This window comes from Scatophagus argus, chromosome 8, assembly GCF_020382885.2.
Source record: "Scatophagus argus isolate fScaArg1 chromosome 8, fScaArg1.pri, whole genome shotgun sequence".
NCBI lineage: Eukaryota > Metazoa > Chordata > Actinopteri > Scatophagidae > Scatophagus > Scatophagus argus.
The window spans coordinates 20,590,792-20,610,725 of NC_058500.1; the positions used below are offsets into that span (position 1 = coordinate 20,590,792).

The 19,934-nt window shown below is 39.5% G+C and overlaps 1 protein-coding gene across 2 annotated transcripts in view; it reads right to left on the reverse strand.

Moving 5' to 3' along the window:
- itchb (itchy E3 ubiquitin protein ligase b) overlaps window positions 1-19,927 on the reverse strand; it is a 22,575-nt gene extending 2,648 nt beyond the window's left edge. For both annotated transcript variants that reach the window (XM_046397093.1, XM_046397092.1), the window contains exons 1-23: window positions 19,790-19,927; window positions 16,271-16,362; window positions 15,624-15,765; window positions 13,511-13,635; window positions 11,741-11,875; window positions 11,363-11,408; window positions 11,073-11,254; window positions 10,451-10,697; window positions 9,538-9,633; window positions 8,430-8,604; window positions 7,979-8,048; window positions 7,179-7,263; window positions 6,929-7,057; window positions 5,222-5,294; window positions 4,617-4,688; window positions 3,579-3,667; window positions 2,583-2,742; window positions 2,315-2,448; window positions 1,997-2,137; window positions 1,763-1,883; window positions 1,548-1,652; window positions 540-636; window positions 319-391 (exon numbers count right to left, since the gene is read on the reverse strand). In XM_046397093.1, the coding sequence (XP_046253049.1) occupies window positions 319-391; window positions 540-636; window positions 1,548-1,652; window positions 1,763-1,883; window positions 1,997-2,137; window positions 2,315-2,448; window positions 2,583-2,742; window positions 3,579-3,667; window positions 4,617-4,688; window positions 5,222-5,294; window positions 6,929-7,057; window positions 7,179-7,263; window positions 7,979-8,048; window positions 8,430-8,604; window positions 9,538-9,633; window positions 10,451-10,697; window positions 11,073-11,254; window positions 11,363-11,408; window positions 11,741-11,875; window positions 13,511-13,635; window positions 15,624-15,765; window positions 16,271-16,340 (2,567 nt within the window). In that variant the 5' untranslated portion in view covers window positions 16,341-16,362; window positions 19,790-19,927. The remainder of the gene's footprint in view (window positions 1-318; window positions 392-539; window positions 637-1,547; window positions 1,653-1,762; window positions 1,884-1,996; window positions 2,138-2,314; window positions 2,449-2,582; window positions 2,743-3,578; window positions 3,668-4,616; window positions 4,689-5,221; window positions 5,295-6,928; window positions 7,058-7,178; window positions 7,264-7,978; window positions 8,049-8,429; window positions 8,605-9,537; window positions 9,634-10,450; window positions 10,698-11,072; window positions 11,255-11,362; window positions 11,409-11,740; window positions 11,876-13,510; window positions 13,636-15,623; window positions 15,766-16,270; window positions 16,363-19,789) is intronic.
- Window positions 19,928-19,934: the final 7 nt, after the last annotated feature.

Consider the following 19,934-nt stretch of genomic DNA (forward strand, 5'->3'; position numbering starts at 1 on the left):
AAGAAAAAAAAACAAAAAAAAAAACACAGCGTTTAAGCTTGACACTTGCCTTATTCTCCTCTGGTGTTAATTCAAAACCTCTTTTAGATGAAGTTCTGATTTGAGCCATGAAGACCTATTTTCTGCTTATAACCATATGTGCCCACTCACAACAACTAACCCAGCAACTAAACTAACTAAAGCAGGACACAGCTTCTTGAAGTGACCCGATACAGACAGGCTTGGTCAGACCATGGCGTGGTTAGTAAAGCAACAATGTCATAAAGTCACACACTGACTTTGTGACACTGAGTTTATCTGTTGTAGGTATGAACTCACCATGTGTGACTTCTGGGAAGCCAGTTTTCTTTGCCCACTTTCTCGATACAGAACTTCTGAGGACCATTGCTTCCTGTGAAGTGAAGCACATGTCAGTAGGAGCTAAGGTGATCACAGTTTAGGTTTAGGTTGTAAAAGACTTGAAGAATGAACCAGTATTTATTCAAACTGCGTTTGGAATTAAACAACAACTTAAAAGGTTGTATTGTTGTAATTATTACCCATGAGGTCAGCAAAGCCTCCTACAGGCAGACGACAGGTACCGGTGACAAACTGCAGCAGCCTCATCCTCTTCTCATTGTCCATCTCCTTTATAAACTGCAGGACAAAGTTACACACATAACACAAATTAAAGTAATAATTCAAATGATTACATGGTTTACGTCTTGGCATATTCACACCTGTCTTTTCTGAAGAAACTGGGAGCGTTTCACCCCACAAATCTGTTCGTTTGAGCATACGTGAGAAAAGCAATCGCAGTCAGATTGGGGACAAAACGAGCAGCTTGGGATTACCAAAAAAAGGTGATCCTGACCGCCATTCGAACAGTGGAGCAGTTCATTTGTGGTGTGAAAGCAAACGAATCAACGATCAGCATTTTGTGATGGCACATATGGAATTTTCACGTCATTTCAAAAAGTGTCATTTAAATGTCATCACAAAAGTTAAACTACCAATGAATCCATGCACTGATTGTGAAATTTATTCCAGAAACGAGCTTGCAATTTATTATTATAGTACTAGCCATGTACTGTATATATTTAAGCAAATCATTTGGGAAACACAGTAACATGTATGCACATCAGTGCAGTTCTTTTCCCTGATCAATAGGTCAAAAACTGTTAATACTGCTGTAACCTCCCCAGTGTACTTTGTCAGCTCATGTCCATTAAACTGTGTTCCGAGTCATTACCATGCAAGACGCATCCTTTTCTTCCTGTCTCTACCTGTCATTTTCATAACATGCAGTCGATTTGCAGACTAATATTACTAATGTTTATAATCAGTTATTTCTTCATGCTCTACATTTGTAACTGCAGTAATTTCGAAACATTATACCACTCAAAAATCAAACCCTCAGTATAGAAATACATAAACTGATAATAATGAAACAGCAGAACATAACTGACTTAAAATATTAAGTCTCAAAACACAGCACATTAATGTGGACTTAACTCATTAAACTGTTTTTTCTGAAGCTTTTTAGGACTCTGACTGCTGCTACCAACCTGCCAGAACCAGATGATCTGTTTGCTGCTTCGGGCGTAGTGTCTGTAGATGCTGTTTCGTTGCCAGTCTGTGAGGTCGATCTCCTGCATACCACACAGCATCACCTGTAACAGGAAACAATTTGTTAATATTAAATGAATATAATCCAGATGTCAGACAGAACTCTCTATAGCACGTATCATATCGGTGATAAGAGTTTCCGGTCCCACCATACCTCAAGCTCTTTAGCATCAAAGAACTGCAGGTACTGTTGAGGGAGGACCTCGTTGAAGCCCTCAAAGAAGGCCTGAGTCTGTTCCTCCACTCCTCTGGAAAGCCTCCACTCTGCTACCAGCCTACATGGGGAGACAGATATTACACTCCAACCATGATCTACTATGCAAATTATTATGTACTCAATTAAAAAGGCTGAACAAAAATGACTAAATCAAAGCTAAACAAAACCTACCTGATGTACTCCTCCTTGTTCTCCTCAGTGACCTGGATGTCTCCTCCTCCCGGTTTCAGCTCATGAGTGGAGATTTCCCCCAGGATTTCTTTGTCAACGGAGAAGAACATCTCCAGCCCGCACTCCTCGATGTCGTTATCCCTAAAGAGTGACATGGACAATTACAGCTCAACTGTTACAACACTGTACGTCATCCATCCACGTAACATCGTACACACGACATTCTTTTAAGATCAAGTACCTAATAAGAAGTGACCTGCTGTTAAGTTAGACTAGCATCTCTCTAAAACTGTCATCCACATGGTTCTGTGTACTCACTTGATCCACATGAGGGAGCTGTAGAACTCTGGGTCTATTGACTCCAGGTCTTTTACGGCCAACGGCTTGTTCAGAATGCGCTTATAAAATGGCAGTGAAAAACCAGTATCGATGAACTTCCCATGGAAAAGTGCCTGAGGGACAGAAACATGCGCTGCTTTATTATCACTTGATTGCCACAAGTTGCTGCGTAGGAAATTTTTGTCTGTACAGCACATCTTTTTTTCATACTAGTAAATATGAATCTATGCATTTGAAAATGACTAACCATGGCAATGAAGCGTCCAATGAACCTGAAATACTTGAGGTGGTCAGGATTGATGTAGGATGCAGGGTTGATCTGGAGACAGTAGTTATCTTTGCCGGCATATTCAAACAGACAGTACATGGGGTTCAGAACCTCATGGGACAGCAGGAAGAACCACTCCCTGCAAGAGAGTACACCATGGGAATCACAAAAGGACAGTGCCAAATCTGTCTGACATTTAAAGCTCTCCTGTTATAAAGTCAACATGTTACAGTGTGAAAATAATTACCTTGTGTTCACACGAGACATCAAGCAAATTTTTAATTTTTTACGTGCAAAGTGTATTTGTGTAATTTGAAATTATTCAACATGAAAAAGTTCGATGTCACAGAGCTTTGCAGAGTGCTATGTGGGACGGACTGAGCTGAGGGGCAGAGCTGCTGCTTAGCTGCTGAGAGACAGGAAGCTCTGGAGGACAGCGCTGTTAGCAGAGCCAGGGCTTCTGAATCAATAAACAGTTTATGCTCTGCTCCAGAGCCATTTACCAGCAGGAAGAACCCGGGATTTCTTTATTTTTTTTTAACTTTTGGGATTATGGGATATGCACCTTAATTAGAAAGTTACAGGAAGTCTCTGGTGAGTGCTGAATCAGTCAGAGGCCGAACTGAGCACAAACACAGACACACACACCCTTGGTCGTTTCTCAAACTGCAGTCAAACTTTTCTTTATTCTTTATTATATTGAAGGCGAACAATAAATGACTGTTTATAACTGAGAGTCTCAGTCTTTTATTACATCATGCTAAAAAACATAATCTTTCAAAATCAAATTGAAAATCACTGACAACATGGGCAAAAAAACAAAACAAAAAAACCCAAAATATCCAGATAAATATTCACGGGGTGAATGATGGCCCAATGTAACTACAATGAACAAAATTTATGAAACACCACATTTTCTTCTTTCGCATGAGCTCTCGTTTGCAACTATTTATGTTCAGCCATTTTCTAACTTACCTGGCAACACCTCCATAGTCAAGGCCTTCCTCTCCAGGAAAGATGATCCAAAGTCTCCTTCGCAGATCTTGAGCGTTGAAGCTCATTATCTGAAACAGAGATGACGTGTTGACAGATTCATAGTGAGATTACTGTATCATGTATTACGGTGTTTCTCAACTGTTTAATCACATCGACAGAAACCCGTGGCATAACCATTTTCTACGTCTCTGCAATAAAAGCTTTGGCCTCCCTGTGTCCACCTCTCCCCATGACCAAGCACATCAGAACATCACAACAGAATACACTAGCATCATTCCCTCAGTATGACAGGCCTCTTTTGCCTAAAGTATGGTTTTGTCAATATCCACTGACTAAATCTAAGTTTCAGCCTCCACATGTAAGAGAGGTTGAAATACAAGATACACTATATGGACAGAAGTACTGGGACACCTGACCATTACACCAACAGGGACTTTAATGACATTGCAATCTAAAAAAATAGACAGCTTTGCAGCTATAACAGCTTCCACTCTTCTGGGAAGGCTTTCCACCAGATTTTGGAGTGTTTCTGTGGGAATGTTTGCCCATTCATGCAGTAGCATTTGTGAAGTCAGGCACTGATGTTGGACTAAAAGGCCTTTCTCATAATCTCCATTCTAGTTCATCCCAAAGGTGTTCGATGGAGTTGACGTGTGGGCCAGGCAAGTTCTTCAGCACCAAACTCACCCAGCCATGTCTTTATGGACAGTGGAAGCATAGCATTGTCCAGAAAGTCTCCGCATTAAGATTTTCATTCACTGGAAGTAAGGTATATAGCCCAACCCGTAAAGAACAGTCCCATAAAGAGGTGTGTCTGGATACTATTGTCTATATAGTGTATACAACACTTTGAGAAATAAAGTGTTATAAACACTGTGAGAATCAATCAACTGACTTTTAGAATGTCTTGATGTGACTTCAACTAGAGGTGCAGCACATCTTCTAAATAGCAAATAAGGTAATGGTCTGAGGTCAAAACTCATCTTTCCAAAGAAGACAAACTCTGTAAGACTTTACCTGCTGGAAAGAGTCCTCAAACAGCGTTTTTCTGGATACAGTGATCTTGATGTGTTGAGGCATTGAGAGTTGCTGGAGAAAGGGGGAAAATATGCTTTCAGCTGTCACATGACAACACGTGTACAAATACACATGTATAATATATTCATTAATATAAGATGGGAATTAACTGTCTGAGATAGAGCATTTATTGTGATGATATACACTCAACAGATTTAACTGATTTTGTTCTGTAATGATCAACTAAATTGTGCATAAATTTTATAATTTACTTGAGTTGTGCTGACAATAAATTATTTTATTCCATGTGATTTTGGGCAATCCCTCAGACATGAAAGAAATGTTGAGTAACCTTTGCTTATTGTTTAAAAATGGTGGTCACACAATACAACAAATGATTTAAAGCTACTGTGACAGACTGCAACAAAATACTGGGAGTCTGACCAAATTCCCACAACGTGTCCGATAAAAATAGAACATGAAATGACGCACAACAAACTGGACAGGGACTGCAATCTGCTAAAAACATTCAGCTCAAACCGTATCACAGTAAATAGTCTCTGCATTCATCTTGTTTGTTGTTCTGTATTTCTACTACTTTTTACCTGGCACCAGAATCTGAAGTGCTGTACTTTGGCCTTGAAGTCTCGAACGTAGGTGATCTGAGGTCCATTTTCACTGAGAAAAAAGAAAAAGACAGACTCAAGCTTAGCAAAGGTTACTTTAACATGTACTTAATCAGAATACTTTACTGATCCCTGGGGGGAATTATATATCCGCACCGATACATATGTTTTATCTGAAGCGGATATACATCTTTTATTTTGCTCCATTGTTGATAGAATTTCAATAAGTTCTATAGCACAGAAGTTCTCTTAAGGGAGTAAATTGGTTATTTGGCCAGTATCTTACTGGTCCTGTCAGTTCATACTGTGACATTCTTATCTCCTTTCACCAAACTGGTTTTTCCAGACCTGGGACCAAACCAAAGTATTTTCCTTTCAAGACATGTTATGCTCACAAATAATTATTATGCGTCAGCTGAGATGTTTCATTGCGTGAATGACAGAAAAAGACACTAGGTAACCCATTAGTCACATTAGGATAATGCGTCACAAGTTCTAAAAATAGAGTGGGGTTTAGAAAACAGCGACTCATTTAACAAAAATCTGCTGATACAGACTTAGTAGAAAGGCAAAGAATAGACTAAGAACAAGTTAAGAAGCCAAGAATAAATAAATAACATTATTTTATATATATATATATATATATATGGCATGAAAATTCTAACAGCAGCTCCAGCTCTGTGTTGTTATCACTCATTCATTTCTGGCATGCAGCAGTGCTGGATAGCTAGAATTTTAGTGACAGCAAGAAGAAGCTACGCTAGTATTTATGTGTTTACTCTTTTACTGATGTTTATTTAATCATCCCAGTTATTTAATGACACACTGCTGTAATCTAACTTTGTGTTAATGTACCCACTTCCCCACAAACCTGTTTCATCTGCGTCGAACAATTTTTAATTTCCTAATTTTTATAATGTTTTTTGGAAACAGGAAACATGTATACACATGTAAAAACATTAAAGAGCTACGAACAGGTTTTTGCTACCTCTGTTACACAGGCTAAATGCTTGCGGTCTCATTCAGATCAGGTCCTGGATGACCGACTAGCACAGGGTGTGGGAGAGTGCTAATGTTAGGTCTGTGCACTCTGGATAGTGCCAGTTTCTGGATCCCAGCTTGGGAGCCACAACACTTCCAGAGAGCAGCAGCAAGGTTCTGGTGGTGCAGTCTCCTGGCACCAAGATGTTTGGGGCACCAAACAGCAACCTCTGAATGTTTGTGCACGTGTCTTTTATTGGTCTTTAGGAAAGTATCTATTTCACTGTGATTCCCAACATGTTATGTCAGCCAGCACTTAAAACAAAACATGACAAACTTATGCATAAGTGCTGTGTAGTTCATAATGTCATTTTCAAATTTAGCATAAACAAAAAAGAATGGTCAGCATTTTTGTTGCAATGCCCGATCTGTATGCAGCTTAACGGTCTCATGTAAGATCCCCAAAAAATTACAACTCACAGGAAGTACAGTACTGGCAACACTGACTCTTCACACTGACTTCTTGCTTGCTGCTAATAATTCCAAAAGCTGTGGTGGGAAGTTGTGCTAGAAAACTGATGTTTCTGCTCATTATTGACCAATCAGATTACCTGATGCCTCTTGATGTAAATAAGCGATACTGTTATGTGTTTGTCAAGGCTCAGGATATTGCAGAAGTGGTGAACAAAATGGTGGAGGACATACAGTGAGGATTTTCCAGAGCGAGGGTCAATGTAGGTGGTCGTTCTCCTGTTGTGATCTACGAAGTAGGGAATACCATCTACAGTAAACCTCATCTCCCAGCCCTCTGGAAGTGGCTTCTCATTCAGCAACCTACAAAATGAGATTACAACAACATTCAATAAAGGGTTATGTTCAGAAGAATCTGAAAAGATACAGCAAACACATTTATGTCATATTATACATGTAATTCATGTAAATAACACAAACTAACCCTTGTGTTCGTGGGTCCTCCCACTGTGTTGTCCGTGTAGGGTGATGTACAAAATAAACTCTGCCATTCGTGTCAGTTCTCTTCTCTGAGAAGACACAGTAACATCAATTAGCATATTCAAAAAGTATGCGCTTATAAAATTCAGGGTGTCCCCTTGTCAGATTTAAGATTTACTTTAAGTTAATCATTTTTGAGACAATGGAATTTTGGAGGAATTTTTTAATTTCACCCAGGCTACCTAGAGTAGCCTCAGTCTATGTACTTATGAATTTACATGAAATACAATGCAACAGATCTGTCATATCTTACCATTTAAAGTGAGATGTTCACCACCTACTTTTGTATCTACATGTGTCTGCCTTACTCAAGGATAGAGCATTACATACTGTATCACAGTATATCAACACAGCTGTAAGAGAGGAAGCTAGCTAAGAATATAACAGCTTGAATGTTAATACTGGTGAGTAGTCCCTGAGGGAGATCAATGAACCAAAAGGTCCCAGAAGACAATAAACAACTGTGTCACAGTCTGATTAGTCCACAGATCAAGCAATAAATCCAGTAAATCTGCACAACTGAGAATGTATGAATCACTGGGATGTTAGTAGCAACAACTCTGAGTTACACTGGTGTTGGAATTCATTGTTGAAAGCTTCTTATCTTAGCTTCTTAACACACTTCTTGATTACATTCTTAAATGAAAAGTATTGTGGAGTACCTTAACACACATTAGCACAATGGAATATCATCAAAGTATCAGAAGTCTGTGTATTTAAATTGAAAAGCCTTAAAGATCTTACCCCATCCATGCGGCAGAGACCCAAGGGGATCATACTCTTTATTCTGAGTGGCTGAGACCTGGTCCTGTAGCTACACAGCAGACAAGCAGAACGATTCAAATGAATAAAAAGCATGTAAAGGTACAGTGTTTGTATTTGTGATTTGATGCACAAGTAAATGGAGTTACTATTGTTTAACAGTACATATTATGAGGGAGGGGTCAGTTGTAAAGACAAACATCAGATTGAAACAAAGTAACATCTTTAAGCCAGTTGGTTAACATTCAGCATTAATGTTGCAGACATAAACATGTTACAACAGCCAATAAATACGTACTCTGAGCTGTAAATTAACTGGGACTGATACAAGTAAATTCACCTCTTCTCTTTTGCTACAGGCAATAATAGTCACCATATACCAGATTATTCCTACATCACTGAACAGCATTACATTACAAAGAGGAAGGCTTACCCCAAATATGAACCTCTGGTTGAACTGCTGCATAGCACCCTGTAGCTGGCTGCGCTGGTGCTGCCACTGCTCGTAGTTACGCACCGTCTCCATCGTGGGGCGCTGCCACGTAGTGGTTCGCGTGATGTGATCAACAAAGTAGACCCGCCCCATCTGGTCGACGCGACGCTCCCAGCTAGAGACAAATGAAACAAGGGAAGACAAAAGGGAGAAACAGGATCATTATGCACCATTTAACCCAGTTAATCTATCACATTGATTTTAAATATCTAGTAAAATAAATGATTAACGCGGTGGGTGAACAGGACACAGGATCTAGCCACATGAGGCCCTCAATAAATTACACGAGACAAGAGAGTAAAATGCCTTAGTGATAGTCTCACAAACAGCAAAATGAGATATTGATGATTTGCCTATGAAATGGGATTAGGTATATTTCTATACAGAAACACTAACATTACACTAAGGCCCCAGTAACATCAGCAATTTGCAAAGTGAGATTTCTTTGTATGTTGCTGCAATTTTGGCAGAAGCAGAGGCACTCTGCTGGGTGGGAAGTCCACCTTGGATTATTGATCAAATGTTACTTATTGGCTCATAACTCCCTCTTGATGAGGGAGGTCCAGCTCCCGCTCAACAAAATCTGTTTGCTGTATTCAAAACAGTGGAACGAGCTCCCCACTGAGACAGTAGAAAATCATACACATCTTCTAAGACTGAAAACTCATATGTTCAGACTGCACCGTGGTCCATAAATGAAGTTCGATTGAAAATAAATAAAATACACACCATTTATTGTTCGAAATGTAGCACTTGATACAATGAAACATGTTTGATGGCGTTTGGTGGTCTGGGATGATTCCTGCTGCTGTTCAGTTGTATCCGTATAGCTGAATGCACTTATCAGGTTTGGATAAAGCCTCACCTAAATTAATGTAATGTGGAGTGATTGACATTTGGATCTTAAAACAGGGCAGGTATTCTAGTACCCATATTGTTCAACATGGTCTTATGTAATCTCCTACCAGATAAGAACCTTATAAACTGTAAAAAGAAGATTGTTATCTGTATTCAAGAACACAAAGCTCAAAAGGAAATTAGTTTTTACCCAGGGGGTAATGGTTCAGGGCGTTCCCACGTTGTTCTCTTTTCCACGTGATCGACAAAATAAACCCTGCCGTTCTGATCCACCCTCTGCTCCCACCTAGATAATAAAAATCAAAAAAAAGCAATAATATTGAGGACATTAGGCAGTGGTGCAGAGCCCCAACCATTTACATTATCCGTGGATTTAAACCAGCTTTCACCACATGAGTTATTGTACTAGAAAAGCAACAAACAGCCGCTGAAGCTCACAGTGCTGTCACAATGACAATGCTAAAACAGCAGTAATTATGGTCATGACAACAGAGCAAGGTGGTCACAACCACATTTAAAACTGTAAAATGCCATAAGTGACAAACTCACTGATAAAATCAATGTTCAGACTCCCTTTTGTTGTTTTCTACAGACAAGCAAGTAAACTCATTTCACTGTTGTCCCCACATTCACACATCTTTGTGTGCACACACTTACATCTATCTGTCTATGGCCTGATAAATGCTCATTAAATGTTGACTCCGTGCTGCATTTTTGTTGGGCTGCAATGAAGATTATCCCAGACCTTGACAAACTTGACTTTTTGCTCAAAGATGACCCAGTTTTTTTAACACACACTAAAATTCCTGTGAGTGACTGACTTTCTGAATCTGAATTTTTGTCGCACTTTCTGTTGATTAAGTTTGTGTTTTTAAAGCTTTCACTCTGTTCCTTTGAAAATTACACAAAGAAGCAAAACGTATAACCAGCTGTTTTTCCTGGGCACTACAATACTATTGCTGCTGAGGATGACAATGAAAGAAAATTATTGTCACTTGCTCATGTTAATGAGACATTAACTTTAATTGTGGCATTTGTTATAATTACTCTTTAAACAAAACTTCAAACAGCTCTTCTGCAATGAGAACAAAAAGAGGGCTGACCCAGGGGGCAACGGTCCAGGGTTGACAACAGGAACCCTGGGCGTGGCAGCAGGGGTGATACTGCTGGTTGGCTGTCTGGTTGCTGCAGCTCCAGAGCCGGAGGCTGATGTGGAGTTTCTGTCTGAGCCTGCCGATGGACTTGAGTCTGAGGCTGATGATGGTCCTGAGGCTGGTGTTCGAACCGGCGTATCAGAACCGGACTGACCATCACTGCCATCAGCTGGTGCAGAGCCATTGCTGGAAGATGCTGAGGAAAGAATCAGACATCACACAGTTAAATCATAGATCTGAAAGACACATAAAGAGGCACATAAAAGAATATTGTTTTTAATCAAACTGTGCTGACTTTAGCACTTGAGTTGGCAAAGGAACAAGAGCAGACTTAATGAAAGACCAATTTTTCTCTTCGCCGACAAATTATCGATGCCGTTCGTCAGTGCTGCAGTGTTTCTGGTTGCACAGAAAATGTCACTGAGAGTGCATGTTGAGTTAGCTTAGCCTTAGAGTTAATATTTGACATTCATTAGATTGTGACAAAGCACATGGTCAGCGTGGAAAGAACGGGAACTGAACTTTCCTCTCAGTTGAAAAGTGTCTTCACTTCACTCTGTTAACGTCTGACCTGGTGAAGAGGTGGGCCTGTGGGGGGTTGGAGGAGGAGGTCTGGAGGGCCTGGGTGGTCGGAGAGGCCTTGAGCCCCCTGATGACACTGAGGGAGACCCTGTGCTGTTGACTGATCTCCGTCCGCAAGGAGAAGACCGGTGCTCCACACCATCCACAGCTGGAGAGTTGTCTCGACTCTGCCTGTGGGGGAGGGCGGGTGGTTGAGATAAATTAAGTAGCAAAAAAGAAACTGAATCTAGAAATGTGACACTAGTGAAACTCAGCTGCAGATGGGAAGAGATACTGTACCTGATGACATGGTCTCCATTTGGCTGTGATTCTCCATTTGATGTACCTGACATAAAAACACACAACAGTGAAAATGAATCATGTTAGTGAGTATACTAAACCCTGTTGACATAAATGCAGCTGTGCTTGATCATCCCACACTGCTGAACTACAAGTGACGAAGAAATAATACTAAAGGAATGGAAACTATTTCTGAAAGTGCACTTTTTTTCCCAGCACTGTGTTTTGACTAGAAAAGGACAGAATGTTTTACAGTTGAAATGACTACAAATGGTGAATCACTGAATATGAATATTAAATTATCCATGAATAAAATTAAACTTGAAAATGATCAAAAAGGCCCGCATTTATCCAGCTTGTGTCTGCACTGTGACTCACTGTGACGGTCAGCCTCGGCCGTGGCAAACATCTCAGGGTCGACGGTCATGCCGTCCAGGCAGACAGACAGGTCTCCCACCACATCTGACTGGCCTCTGTCTGCATACAGCTGTAAAGTCTGCACCACTTCAGAGACTACAGTGAAACAACAAAAATACACAATTAATGACATGATTAATGACATCACATTCTAAAATACACAGATAGCTTTGCAGCTATAACAGCTTCCGCTCTTCTGGGAAGGCTTTCCATAAGTGTTTCTGTGGGAATTTTTTCCCATTCAGTTGCAGATTTGGAGCATTTATGACAAAAATATTGGGACATTGGGATCATTACACCAACAGGGACTTTAACAGATTCCATTCTTCTGGAAAGGCTTTCCATGGGATTTTGTAGTGTTTCTGTGTGAATTTTTGCCCTTTCATGCAGTAGAGGATTTGTGAAGTACTAATGTTGGCCGAAAAGGCCTGGCTTGTAATCTCCGTTCCAGTTCATCCCAGAGATGTTGGATGGGGTTGAGGTCAGTGCTCTGAGTGGGCCAGTCAAGTTCTTCCACACCAAACTCATCCAACCATGCCTTGCTTTGTGAACTAGGTCATAGTCATGCTGGACTAGAAAACGACCTTCCGTAGACTGTTGCCACAAAGCACAGCATTGTCCAAAAAAAGAATGCCTGAAGAATTCGGAAATAACTTCAGAGATTATGATTTTAGCTAAATACCATCTCTCTATTATATCTTCAATGCCACAGCTACTCAACCACACCAGTAGTGTTTTATTTGGCTCAGAGTAGACATACATTACAATTCAAATTACAATAAATGATTTACAAAATTGAGAGGAACAAGAGAACACCATTAAATCTGAGATAATCAGGGGCTCATTTGTAACAAACACAAAACATGTTCAAATCTAAAAGTCATTTAAATGTCAAACTTATGGGGATCAGCATGCATTATCCAGGTCTGTAATGGAACATCAATCAGCTCTTGCAATGGGATTTCTATTTTGTACAAAGAGTTCTCCACTCCTGGACAGGGTCCATGCATAACAAATGGCCAGGCAGGGTGAGTCAATGGAGTCTTTATGAGAAACAAAACAGTCCAAAAATCTACCAGGGAAAAAGAGGGTGACAAAAAACAGCAGACTCTTTCAAAAACAATAAGTGGAGTGAACTGATCTATTTTTTAATTCAAAAAAGAAAAGAGTCTGATAAACCACATTTGTAAATGCTATCTGCATTTTCAAGTTGTCAGGTTGTTGATAGCCTCAACTTGCTTCTAGATTTTGTTTGACCGATGAAACACAGTCGCATCAACCCGTACTATACCTCATCAATACCTGACAGGTCTTTACACTTCTAGCAGCTGTGATGGCAGCTACAAACAAATGAAAGAACAACAGGCTAGTTCACATTAAATGATTCATCAACAGCAAAAGGAATACCCTCAACACATTTTGGTATACTAAAACATGCACTGTTTAGCATCCAAGATATCAGTTTACAAAAACATATTTTTTCTATCCCTTAAATAAAGACGATAGAGGACAATGTAAAGTTTTACACAAAAAATGGTGAAAAACAATGTTTGAATTAGTACTGTACAGTTTCACAAAGCACTGCAGCTCTCAGAGCTACACAAGGCTTAGTACCGAATCTATGTCAATTACAACATCCTCACAGAGCAGGCTTGGGAAAGAGATAAAGAAAGTCCAAACTATGGAGTGGAATAGAAGGTAAAAAGACAGCTGTGTGTATCATACACTCACTTTTCATGTCGTTAGACTTAAGAGTGTCACTGACATCCAGCATGGCCACGCCCAGCAATACGTCTGACTTCAGGGTCTGGTGGCTCCACACGCGAAACACCAGTTTGCTGAATGGAGTCACAATCCTGTTGAGACAAACAGTTCAGCTAAAACGTGCAAGACATTGATACTATTGGATGACAAAAAGAACGATGCCTTGCTCTTGTCCAATGAGGATCTGATTACTGAAAGGCCTTCAGGGTTTAACTATCAGGACTTCACAGACATATCATCAGTTTAAAGCTCTGTGACCGTTCACTGCCTCTTTATCTTCTGCAATCCTCTTAAAAACAATTTATAAAATGAGAACAAAGGTAGCTTGATGTCATAGTTCCAACCACCTGGCATGTGTAACCAATTTTATGAGCAATTAGTTTAAATGATATTGTGAAACAAAGCAGTGCTGCTGATATCAACAAGGATAAAAAAAAAAAACAACTTCAACAGTTTTATTGATCTTTTAGGTAGATGACGCATCACTGTTTCAGGGTCCTTTTTCAAAAACCCGGTTCTCAGATAAAAAACTGACTCTAGCTGGTAGTTTACAGTCCATCAGCCTGTGTGAATAGCAAGGGTCTTGTGGCGAAACCAACCCACAGACAATAAAGTTTAGAAGCTATTCAGGGACAAGTATCTGTAACCATCACTATGCCAGTTGTTTAGCTAACACCCTCAGTGACCCCAGGAAAAAACATTTGTGGACACATGGGCACAGGTCCGATTACAACCCATAGTAAACACTTGTTACATAATACACTCTGCCCCTATGGGTCCAAGGGAAAGTGTGGGAGAGCTCTATTTTAAGAAGGTCGTTCTGCACAGCAGAAGATCCTGGTCAGGCTAAAATTAAGAGGATATCTGATATGAGAATATGTTGGACTGCAGGAAGTCATTTGGTATGAGAGCACATGTTTAAAAACAGGATTCATGTAAATGAACTGAACGCACTGTCTCACCACAATGTGACATTTTCCTTGTAAGTGCTAACGACATGGAGAAAGCAGATCTATTCTTAAAACTGTACATACCTTTATATCGAAATCAAGATTTGCGCTACAGAGACAACCCTTCCCGAAAACCAAGTCCTGGTGACTCATTCAGAATGAAAACTGCTGCAGGCAAGACATCTTGAGCAAGCTCATATGTTACACTCGCAATTTGATACAATTATAAGGGGGGGGGGGGTCTATTTTTGTATGTTTTGGAGAAACTCCACAAGGCCTGGACAGTTTTCTGAGGAAATTCTGGTGTGCAATGCCAAATGCTACAGATCTGCTTCCCCTTCAAAGCCAAACTCCACATAACAACACACATTTCATTAATCACTTCATTCAAACATTAGCAATCTCTTAAACAGCCACCACTGTTTATTACACTAGGCCATCAACAGACTTGAAAAAGTCTTGTGCTGAACTGTCCTTCACCCAGCAGCACAGGCAGTGATTACCATGTGTTGTATGCTTGTGTGTGTTTTCTTTATAAGCTTAATAACAACATTAAAACATACTATTAAAACTGCTACTACTTTTCCATAGAACCTTTAATATTTCTTGTACTTTATCATTAACAGCTAGTTACCAGAGGATAATAGTTTGAGTTACCTGAACAGTCTTTAGTTCAACAAGTACTAATACAGGATTTTAACAAAAAAAAGTACAGACAGCTCCTTTCAAACCTTTAGAGTTAAAACTTAAAACAATGTGTGCGCAAATAAAATCCATGTTAGGTTGAGATCTGAAAAAGAAGCTTTCGTAAATAACAATCAGGGTTGTTTTGAACTTAGTGGAATACCAGACTGGTGGCATTTAACACAGGAGAGTAACAGTGACTAATAATTAGGGTAAGATAACTATCAAAGCTGAGTAAATTGCCTGAGGAACATTTTCTAGGTCATGTGTGGCGAAACTGAGCATGCAGGTAACAAAACAGATCTACAAAACATGCAGGTAACAAAACAGAACATTTGTATTTTAAGTACTAGTTGACAAAGGTCTGACCAGAACAGAGTACCGTAGTTAACTTCTCATGAACATAAATGTGTCACATTAGTAATCCTGGCAAGACTTTGACTCACACAGTGAGTGCTTGCTTCCATTTGGGGCTGTGGGTGTTGTTGCATTTCTCAGTTTTCTTGGACTGGCCATCAACTGTCACTTCCACATACGGACTGGGACCAAACCAGTTTTTCTTGTTCTCTTTCAGTTTTGCTGATAGCACTGAAACAGGCAGATAGAGAGAAGGAACTCTGATTCAGACAGTCAGTTACGTTTGTACAAAAAGAAGAGAGAAAAACAACAATTCGGGAACAAGGAAATACTTTAAATAGCACACATTACTAACAGAAAAGAAGAACAGAGGAATATCACTGCAAACTTTACCAGCTGTAATTTCAACCAGTGAAAAATGTATTTAAATGGTGAAGCAGCAGCAGCGACTATTTCAAACTGTCTGGCGATGGATGATCAACACATGATTTAACACAAAAGGCATTTAAGTGTCCATGTAAGCCATGACAGTCAGCATCTACAATAACAAGACCCTGAAACTAAAGCAGCTAAATGGAATTCAGCCATCATCAATGTATTGTTATAAATGAACTATGGTGAATTATTATTAAAATATTTGTGTAAAAGACAGATTGTACTGTAAGAAAACCCCAAACAAAAAAAAAACAAAACCTAACTCGAGATTCCGTCCATTTCGAAAAGACCGAAGACTTACCAATGATTTGTAGCTGTGCTTTCATAGGATAACCATTGGAAGTGCCTGACTTGGTCACTCCACTGTCCATGACATAGGGCTGGAATGAATGCCTGCAGCACAAACAACACATCATCAGTATGGTGACAACATGCAGCATACATATTAGATCATTTACATTCAATATATTTAGATCACAATATTCAAGAAAATTACAATTCTATCTATTAAGTAAACACCTAAATATAAGGATGGAATATTGGATTTTTGTGAATATTTTCTAACTCATTTTTACCAATTGCTGATGCTGATATATGCACACATTTAAGTTCATTTTAAAGCCTTTATCAGCCAACACAGATGATGTTCCAATATTACTGTAAATCCCTAACTCAGTAATTAAGGGCCGTGTGTATTACCATCCTATCCCCAAAGCTTGCCAATGCGAACAGTAAATATGTAAACAATATCTACTGACTGCATAACAATCAACCAGTCTCTATGAGAGACTGAAAATGAAGATCTCATGTACACTTCCCATATGTACAATTGTCTTGTCGACATTTTACTGTGCACATTCGCTTTCATCCATTTCCACTTGAAGCATGAATCAGTTTTAAGCCGTACAACAAAGCAATCGTTTTCCTGTCTTTAGTCACAATACAGGAACAGTCAACTTTCCGGTCTTTATCAGGTCAAACAGGTCACCGAGCCTCCATAATACCCCATGTAGCCTTCAGCTACAAGAAATACTACTAAAATTTCACTTACAATTTTTAATGTAAGTTGTTTTAGGGAAAAATGATCTGCTAAATGAACATAGTGCAATGTAACAACACTCATCTGGAGCATAAATTTCAATAGATGGAGTGGTTGCATCTATGAATTGTCATTCCTTCACACACACACACACACACACACAAAAAAAACACCACGACGAAAAAACCATGACTGACATTTGCATTCAAACTAGCAATAGGAGAACACACTGATTGTAAACTCATAACACCAAGCCAGACAAGCTTGCCACTCTGGCAGAGTTACTTGTTAGATTGGAAGCTTCACCATCATTTTAAGCAGTAAAAGGAGACAAAGGTCAGGCCTGTAGTCTGTGAAATGCTGAGTTGTACTAATTGACATTTTGTCAACATATCACCATAGCATCTTCAGCTTTAAACTGAATCTAAAATGAAATCAAATTGCGCAAGTCCTGCTCTGTGTCTGTGAGCAAGATAAGCCTGACCACAAACAGTCACAAAAGTATCTGTACAACTGCCGACAAAAAGGTTGCTGTTCTAAAAGTAAATACTTTATTTGTCTTGTAACTTGGATTTCTAACCATTCATGCATCATTATCTACATATACCAGCTTATCATAAAGGCTGGAGCCCATACCATTTTTCCCTCTAACCGACTCATAAATTTCTAATTCAGTTAGTGATTCTCTACACATTCTCCCATAAAGGACCACAAAATACCCACTATGGTGTATTACCCAAATCATTGATCATTGTAAACAGTGAGAAAAACATACACTCGGGACTGCTTCAATTATTCACTGCTCAATACTGATGATAAAACTTAACTATCTTTGCCTCTTTTGTGATGGATTACTATTACAATTTTAAAAGCATTATTGTAAAGTGGCAGCTCTAAAGAGAAACCTTAAGGAACTGACACCAACACGTGATGTTTATGCTTTCTGTTGTGGATCACTGAAACGTTATCACAAAATCCTTTGTAGCTGTGACAGAGTATGATTTTAAGGAGCACTAAAAACAAGGTTAACTGGAAAGGTAATTTTCCCTTTAAAATAAGTAAACACCAGTTAAATAATGTTTGCTTCACAGCTAAAAAAAACAAAAAAAACAAACTAAGCTACAGCACTGACAAATGTGTCAAATAGAGAGAAAAGACAGGTAAATATTGGCATGGGAATCAGGTTCAGTGATCTTTCGTAGAATCTGGTCATCTGGTCTGCTACCTTGATGCATCACTAAATAATGCATATTCCTCGGTCTATCTCATCCAGCATACACGTGGCAGAGCAGAAGAACGCCAAGAGCTCCTGGGTAAACTTTCACTTTGGCGACTGCTTTAGTCTCTGTCAATAATTAATTGCAACTGCTGACTCTGCAGCCGCACAAGCAGACTGATGACGTCTCGTAGAGGGGGGTATTCGCTGAATGTTAAACTCTGCACTGACGAGACTTGGCATTTTTTTTACCAACTAAATAACATAATAGACAGGCCGGTAACTTGGTTGGTGATTTTTGTCAGGCATTTTAAATTGAATATGAGCCCAAAATGAACTAGTTCCTTTTCTATCGAGCTCTGAGGGTGTTCTTTTACAGGGTGTTGTGCACTTGAACCTCCCTAAAGACCCAAATTTAGCCCTAAACTTATTCTCTAAACTACTTAACTTACAAACTGTTTACAACATGACTATGCATACAAAACAATCATGCATGTCACTCAAACATAGCTTCAAGATGGCCAAGGGTATGAGGGACAAACATGTTTTATTATTGAGTAAAGCAACACTTTAAGAGTGCTGCCTATATTTGATGTTAGAGAGGTAACACACTGTCATTTTTAACTTGATTGGTTTTTATTTTGAAATACACAATATTTCAAAATTCACTGGATTACTAAAAATCCAGTGAAAATCAAACATAACTTATTTCATTCAGGTCAACATTATTTTTCAGACATTTAACTGAAAGTCCCACCTAAGAAAACAGGAAAACTTGAACAGCTGACAGTCAGTAGGTTACTAAACATTTGATACTGCTGGTAGAGAAGAGTGACACACAAGGACAAAGACCAACAACAAACAACCTTCCCAAGGTGTAGATGACTAACAACAACAACAGTCTCTTTCCTCCTTTGTTTCTGTTTCTCCCAAATAACTAAAATTTTCCAGTGACTCAAAACTTTGCAGTCAAAATTGCTGAAGTCTTTGTTGGACGCCAGACAAGGAGGAAATGCGTTCCATAATAGCTACAATGACGTCAGAAAGCATGAAACTACCACAACGCGCAACAACACCGAACTACCAGTTATTATATGGATTCTGAGGAAAAGCAACTCTTTAAGTTAATTATTTTGATTCTAACTGCGTTAACTAACGACAAGGTTTTTGTAACCATTATCCTTCTACATTCTCTTTAGGGTATGCTAAGATAAGATGTGTTGGTGGAGAGTATCAAACAATTTAATCCAACTAGGACTAAATACCGAGCTAACGCTAATTCAAGTCAGCCGTACAGTAAGGAACAGTATGTCCTGGTTAGCTAATGAAGTGCACTGACGATAAACAGTAAATTATGTATATGCGGCGGTGTCTCCGCGCGAGTTTCTCAGTGCGTGTTGAATGTCAGCTGGCCACCGGTTCTGACAACCTGCTGCCATCCGAGCCTGGCTACCTGCTAGCCGACTAGCTCGTTTTATCATCATGGTTGGCTGGAAATCCCAAAGTCCAGCGGCTCTGTCAAATAGCACCAGTGGGACATCTAGCAGTTGGCTTCTGTCGCTTACCTGGGTCCGAAGGGAGAGTGTAAAACAAAGGTGGTAACGCTGAAGTGAACTCGCAGCCCTCAGTATGCAGACTGTTTGGATTTCAGTCGGGGCTTCACTTCTCGGAAGACGAAACTTCCACCATCTTCGTATGCTCACGTCACAT